A 6,736-nucleotide genomic window follows, 5' to 3' on the forward strand; every position below is an offset into this window, starting at 1 on the left:
TATAAAACTGGGCGTCCAGCAGAGACCACTTCCTGACCAAGGCCTCCGGATCCCGTCTGCCCGTGTGTCTCACACCACTGTTGCCATGGCGTTTGTTGCTCCTCCTGGCTATCAGCCAATCTACGGCCCTGTGAGTATCTGTACTGACTGCTGCTGGGGAATGCATTGCACTAGAGGGGTGACCTTGTGGTACAGAGTTATGTTGCACTCTCGACAACATAGCTTAATATTGATATCATAGTGGACATTTTTGTGCAAGTACGCCAGATGAAAATAACAATATTTTAGATGTCAGGCGGAGTACAGCACAGTACTTGAGTAAATACTTAATTCCATCACTGTGTCCAAGGATTTCAACAATGATGAATATTCTTTGTGCACCGTACAGAGCATTCCCTATCTGGGGCCCATTTATGGAGGCCTGAGGGAAGGAGTGTCCATCTACATCCAGGGGTCCATTCCCGAGGACATTACCAGGTGAAATATATATATATATATATATACACATATATATATGTATAGCTGTTCCGGTTTAAATCTGCAAACATTTTGATGCTAAGCTTCATGTTTCTTCTGTTCATCTATTGCTCTGAGAGATCTTTGTCTCTTTCCGCCCTTCCACCTGTCAATCCGCCTTCTGTTCTCCATGTACGAAACAATCCCTTCCTAAGAAACAACATCCATTATTAAAGATGACTTTCTACAATCTAATAGCATTTGAGACCGCTGAGACTGAAACGAGTCGAGGTGATCCCAAACTTCTGAACGGCAGTGTATAAAACAATAAATAAATAAACTCAAGGTCCATCTGTTTATTTGCAATGGGACTTTTGTCAAATCTCTGACCAAAATCTTTTGACTCCATTTAAAAAATTGGGGGAACACTTTGTCCGAGCTCAATCTGGGTGGAGCAGGTTTCTTCCCATTGTTGGCACATTGTTGAAACACACAGCTCCATTTTAATCACCCAACCCTCCCCTTTGTGGAACGCCGAGGCCCTTTTCCAGGCCATTAACAGACTAGGTAAACACCTGACTGTATCCTTCCATCTTTAATAGATCGGCCCCGCCCGCGCTGTTTGCATTCCTCCTGCGTTCTATCGCTAAACCAACTCATCGCTCACCTCAGGGCGCGGTGACGTGATGTCTGTGGTTCACCTGCTGTGTCCCTTGTGGCAGGTTCTTCCTCAACCTGCTCTGCGGGGAGTCCGAGTCCAGCGACATCGCCCTCCACTTCAACCCTCGCTTTGATGGATGGGACAAGGTGGTCTTCAACTCCTGTGAGGAGGGGTCCTGGGGGTCTGAGGACAAGACCCGCGACATGCCCTTCTCCAAGGGCGAGGCCTTTGAAATGGTCATCGTGGTCATGTCACAGGGCTACCAGGTCAGACCAACCACGTATGCTGCAAACAATATTCTATGAACGTAGACACAGTAGGTAATTGTTGGACCATACGCATGCCATGGCTCACACTCTGCTTCACATTGGATGTGATCCCGTTGCAGATCAAAGTCAACGGGAATGACTTCTACACCTTCCAACACCGCCTCCCTCTGGAGAGAGTCCGTGCGATGCAGATTGCTGGAGACGTTTGTATCCAGACGATTAACGTCATCGGGGTGAGACTCCCTGAGCACGAAGCTTTGGGCTCGATGCTTTGGGCTTTGGGCTTTGGGCTTTGGGCTTTGGGCTTTGGGGTTTGGGCTTTGGGCATTGGGCTTTGGGCTTTGGGCTTTGGGCTTTGGGCATTGGGCTTTGCTCTGGGACAAACATGTTCATTCAGCATCACAAGTCTTGATTTCTAAACGCTTTCTGCTTCTGCGCCAGGGTGCTCGAGGTGGCGTGAATAGGTACCCTGGAGGAACGGGAGTGAGTAAGACAATGTAACTTTGCGCTTGCTTCAAATGTGTATTACTTTAAGCTTGGGCTGGTTGCTAGGGTGTTATTAATGAACCTGACCCTTGACCTTGAATCTTGAAAATGACCATTGAAATGTTATTACCACTGTATTACCTCGTCATTCCACCCCTATTACAAGACGTTGCCCTCTTATCAAGCTGTAATGTAAAGTGCTACCAAAACTAGCACCAGCACCAGTAGTATAAGTCACAGTAGTATGTAGTAGTATGGTATCAGCAACAGTGTGTTTGTGAGAGTACGCCATTTTTTCCTGGAAGGTAAATAACATCATCTGCTGTGTTAAAGAACTACAACTACTATATACAACACTACAGAGTGTATGCTAATGAGGTGTGTTGTGGTGTTTTTAGGGAGGAATGGGAGGAGGAATGGGAGGAGGAATGGGAGTAAGTACGCATATTTTAAGAGTAAGGACATCCAACACAGCATTGTGCAGGATTTAACATAATCGCTACTTGTCAACAGGGAGGATATCCAGGAGGTGGCATGGGGGTATGTTGTTTTAGTCTTTAAATGCTGTTTCCCTTAAATGTTACTTAAACTATAGTGAAATATAGTGAACATATTTACTATAAGCCTGCTCCTTCTAACTGATACCCAGGGAGGATACCCAGGAGGCATGGATGGAGGCATGGGAGGAGGCATGGGAGGAGGCATGGGAGGAGGCATGGGAGGAGGCATGGGAGTAAGTATACTTAAAATTCAATTAAATCCATCAGTAAACAGTATTTAACATGTTCACCGCTTTTCAGTAGGGAGGATATCCAGGAGGTGGCATGGTGAAATTGTTGTTCAATAATTCATATGGTGTCTATTACATCATGTCAAAAATACATACACATTTTTTTTTTAAATGCGTGCCGAGGTCAAGCTAGGTCACAATAAATGACAAAATCATATTAAATCTTTCTTTATAAAATATTGTGCTTCTTCACAGGGTGGATATCCAGGAGGCATGGGGGGTGGTATGGAGGTATGAAATTGTGTTATAATTGTCCTTTTGTGTTATTTACACCTTTCTGTTCTTCACTAAGCCAAGCTCATGGGTCATGTGTCCACTTTGCATGGAAACAATAGCATGTGTTCAGTGTTTATACAAATAGCTATACTTTTTCTCCTGTCAGGGAGGATTCCCAGGATCAAATCTGCCGGTGAGAGAGAACACTGCATGAGTACACCTTCATAAAGCCCTCTGTGTATGTCGTACTTCTGCTAATCCAATATGAATCTGTTGATATCATTGTAGGGAATGGGCGGGCAGCCAGTCTACAACCCCGTAAGTCAAATTTTTGTTCACTTTCGTTTCTTTTTTTTACATTTTGATGTAGTGTTTTTGTACGGACCCAGGTAGTAATGGGGATTCTGGGTAAATATATATATATATATATATATATATATATATATATATATATATATATATATATATATATATATATATATTACACTAATCGCTGTTCTCATAGTCCACTTCTATTTCAAAAGGTTTTTTATTTGGAAAGTCCTCACTTTGTACTATTAAGAGAGATTCTTTTTAAAGTAAAGCAAAGTATTTACACCATCTAGTGGTCACAAAGAGAACTGCAACGCATTAAATTTGACCCAAAAACAAGAAGGAAAAAAAGCAAGACAGCTGGGTCATGTGAGCGATGAGGTCATCTATCTTTGCCAGATTGGAAGCTTCTCAGACTCACTCAGTCCTCCATGGACCATGATTACAAGTTCTGACCGCTGCTGGCAAGCTTTTCAAATTAAAATCTGCTTTGTTGGCAAAAGCACAGTTCAAAAAGTAGTCGTCAAATGAACACCTATCATGTTATAGTTAAAAATGGAGGGGATACGATCTTTCTTCTTTTCATTGAACTGATATAACGACAGCAGGAATGTTGAATGTTAATTCAGACGGCTGAAAGCTACAAGCGGAGTCTGACGGTGTAGAACTGAGCTGGACAAGATGAGTCTGTGCTCTAAGAATGATCAGTTTCTCTGGCGTCGCTTTTTAAAAATGTCTTTCTAGGATCAGAGAACAATTAACTTGACTCTCCTTGTTTGTTGGAGAATTCAGCTGGTAGAGTTGTTGTCTTGTTATGGTGTAATTTGTCTTAATGACATATTTCTTTTAAAGCCCGTGCCCTACTCCAACATGATCCCAGGAGGGATGTACCCTAAGAGGACCCTCATCATCAGAGGAATGCTGCCCTATGGAGCAGAAAGGTGTGTGTGTGTGAGTGTGTGTGTGTGTGAGTGTATACAAACACCATCACTATCGTGTGCTAACAGACACGAATTATACTCCTGTGTGTGTTTGTGTGTGTGTGTGTGTGTGTGTGTGTGTGTGTGTGTGTCGCAGACTGTGCATCAACTTCATGGTGAGCAGATCTCGGGACATCGCCTTCCACATGAACCCCAGGGTGAGGGAGGGCGTTGTGGTGAGAAACAGCATGATTGGAGGAAACTGGGGCCAGGAGGACAGAGAGCTCAGCATGAACCCCTTCTCCGAGGGACAGTACTTCGACGTGAGTATTATCGGCCCTTTCTGTGTGTGTGTGTGTGTGTGAAATCATTCCGACTCGGCCGTGTCATGACTGCCCTGTCCCCCCCGTGCCTCAGATGTCCATCCGCTGCGGGAGCGAGAGGTTCAAGGTGTTTGTGAACGGGCAGCACCTGTTCGACTTCTTCCACCGCCTGCAGTCCTTCAACGAGATCGACATGCTGGAGATAGAAGGCGACGTGCAGATCTCCTACATCCACTTCTGAGACCACACACACACACACACACACCTGTAGGAACTATACATTCTGTACATTACTCGGCTATTTCATGTGTGTTTGATATGTCAGCCTGCTGTATGATAATGATAATGAATATGAATTATTTACCTCACCATCTGCTGTATTGAAATCAATAAACATGAACAATGAATGATGAATGATACGTGATGCGGATTGAGATTAAGATTGACATCGATGCTCAGCAAGAGATGAGATGATCACGATGAACACGTTTATTTCTTATACAAAATACTGTGGGTACTGTACAAAACTTCTCTTTACAAATCAGCGACAGTACAAAGGCAGTTCTAGTTATATTCTCCCAGCTCAACACGCCGGGAGAATACACACGCATGACCCATCCTGGCTCTCTGAAAGGCACTGAAGACGGAGGATCACTTTCTCTTTGTGTCCTAAGAACTGAGGATGTTTCCAACACGCTGGTTGGTGCGACACAGGATATATTCACCAACTGTGAATGTTTCACCAACATTCACAGTTGGTGAACCATTTGTGCAGCGCAACATCGATGCAGGACGATCACTTGATGATAATACAGTTCCAAATGTATCGCAAGAAACGTATTCTGGAATGAATGGAAGGAATTTCAGTAATGCTAAAATATCACTGTATACCGCTTCATATATATATATAGATATATAAGTACCTTTTACACAGCGCCTCATTTGGAAAAAAAAATGATCTCCCAAAATTGTGTGTTGGAATATATTCCATTCCAATGACAAAATAATAAACACAAGCAAAGATATATATATATATATATATATATATATATATATATATATATATATATATCAATATATATAGATCAATATATATATAGAAGTATATATCTCTATATAAAAATAAGTGCATGCATGATGCAAAGTTGCAGCTAGTGAACCTCAAAGCAGATCACTGCTTTCTGTCGCCTCCTCCTCCTCCTCCTCCTCCTCCTCCTCCTCCTCCTCCTCCTCCTCCTCCTCCTCTGCTGGTGACAAACATCTATGTACAGGGCTAAACCTGGAGAAAGACAAACAGCCCAGAATAAGAGAGAGTGGCAGGACGACGTCAGGCGACGAGGTTCATCACGTTCCTCGGCCTCCCAGACGTTTCTCTCACTTACGGAGAACTGGACGTTTTATTCTCTGAATAAATGCAAGTGAATGTTCCGTGTGAACTGATTTCATGAGAGGCGTCCACAGGTCGACTGAACAGAAAGTATTTATAACATAAAATGGAGGAGAAAAAAAAGCATAAAAGATATACAAATTACAAACAAACATACAAAGATATAAAAAAACATTAGTGCAAGTTGTAGAAATACAAAACATAATCAGCATTAAAAAGAAATTACAAAATGTGTAATAACACTGTGCTTGAACCAAAAGCAAAGGCGTGGAGCTTATCCTGCCATTTGACTGGGGTTACTCCGTCATGTCTGTACCGTCCATCAGTCCATCCACCTGCCTCTGATTGTTCGTACTCTTTGTTTGACCAGTACCTCCACCAGTACCTCTGTCCCTCTTTGTTTGACCAGTAAATGTTGGTCACTTTTAATTCTCTTGTTATTACTTATTTAAAAAAATAATATTAGCATTCAGGCCTCTGAGTGTGTTCAGCATGGCAGTGTCCGAGCTGGTTTTACAGGGACGTGTTGTAGCTTAATCACACGGAGGAGGTCGGTCTGCTGTACACGGGTAGCCGCGCAGATCGGCTTGTTTATTGCTATCGCGACGGGGAATGCGTTTCTCTGATTGTGCTGCAGTGTTCGTGGGCTACAATGTGTGCTCTAAACCTGATCACCCACTGGGATTTACTTTTTCACCCACTTAGAAAATGTGCTAATTTCAGAGGAAATAATCCCGATCCTTCACTTCCTTGGAACGCCTTCGGCTGTGTGTGCATTTGTGCAAATATCTGTATGTCGGGGCACATTAGGGTTTCTTACAGTCAGTAGCAAGAGGCTGGATCTCGGTTCTTGGACTGGGGTTAAAGGGCCGCACACTTTGGCGAGTCATGTTTTTAAAAGGGTGGAGCCATCACT

The 6,736-nt window shown here is 43.2% G+C and overlaps 2 protein-coding genes across 2 annotated transcripts in view; one reads left to right on the top strand and one right to left on the bottom strand.

Annotated features, from left to right (window-relative positions):
* Positions 1 to 49: 49 nt before the first annotated feature.
* On the top strand, positions 50 to 4,674 carry LOC117741798 (galectin-4-like). Its single transcript, XM_034549022.1, has 13 exons — positions 50 to 130; positions 389 to 477; positions 1,179 to 1,383; positions 1,506 to 1,619; positions 2,271 to 2,306; positions 2,386 to 2,412; positions 2,522 to 2,605; positions 2,858 to 2,893; positions 3,045 to 3,071; positions 3,167 to 3,196; positions 4,043 to 4,131; positions 4,268 to 4,433; positions 4,528 to 4,674. Exons 1-13 carry the CDS (start codon positions 86 to 88, stop codon positions 4,672 to 4,674), a joined length of 1,095 nt encoding a protein of 364 aa, XP_034404913.1. The 5' UTR covers positions 50 to 85.
* Positions 4,675 to 5,681: 1,007 nt separating this feature from the next.
* Positions 5,682 to 6,736, bottom strand: part of LOC117741872 (tyrosine-protein kinase receptor UFO) — a 26,490-nt gene continuing 25,435 nt past the window's right edge. Inside the window, exon 20 of the mRNA XM_034549114.1 lies at positions 5,682 to 6,736. This exon is cut by the window's right edge and continues 455 nt beyond it. Coding sequence (XP_034405005.1) covers positions 6,732 to 6,736 — 5 coding nt within the window. The 3' untranslated portion in view covers positions 5,682 to 6,731.

Source organism: Cyclopterus lumpus, chromosome 13, assembly GCF_009769545.1.
Source record: "Cyclopterus lumpus isolate fCycLum1 chromosome 13, fCycLum1.pri, whole genome shotgun sequence".
NCBI classification, from domain to species: domain Eukaryota; kingdom Metazoa; phylum Chordata; class Actinopteri; order Perciformes; family Cyclopteridae; genus Cyclopterus; species Cyclopterus lumpus.

Coding starts and splice junctions, on each gene's coding strand:
- LOC117741798 (XM_034549022.1), top strand. CDS start 86: ATGGCGTTTGTTGCTCCTCCTGGCTATCAGCCAATCTACGGCCCT. Junction 131..388: donor ATCAGCCAATCTACGGCCCT/GTGAGTATCTGT, acceptor TGCACCGTACAG/AGCATTCCCTATCTGGGGCC. Junction 4,132..4,267: donor CTGCCCTATGGAGCAGAAAG/GTGTGTGTGTGT, acceptor TGTGTGTCGCAG/ACTGTGCATCAACTTCATGG.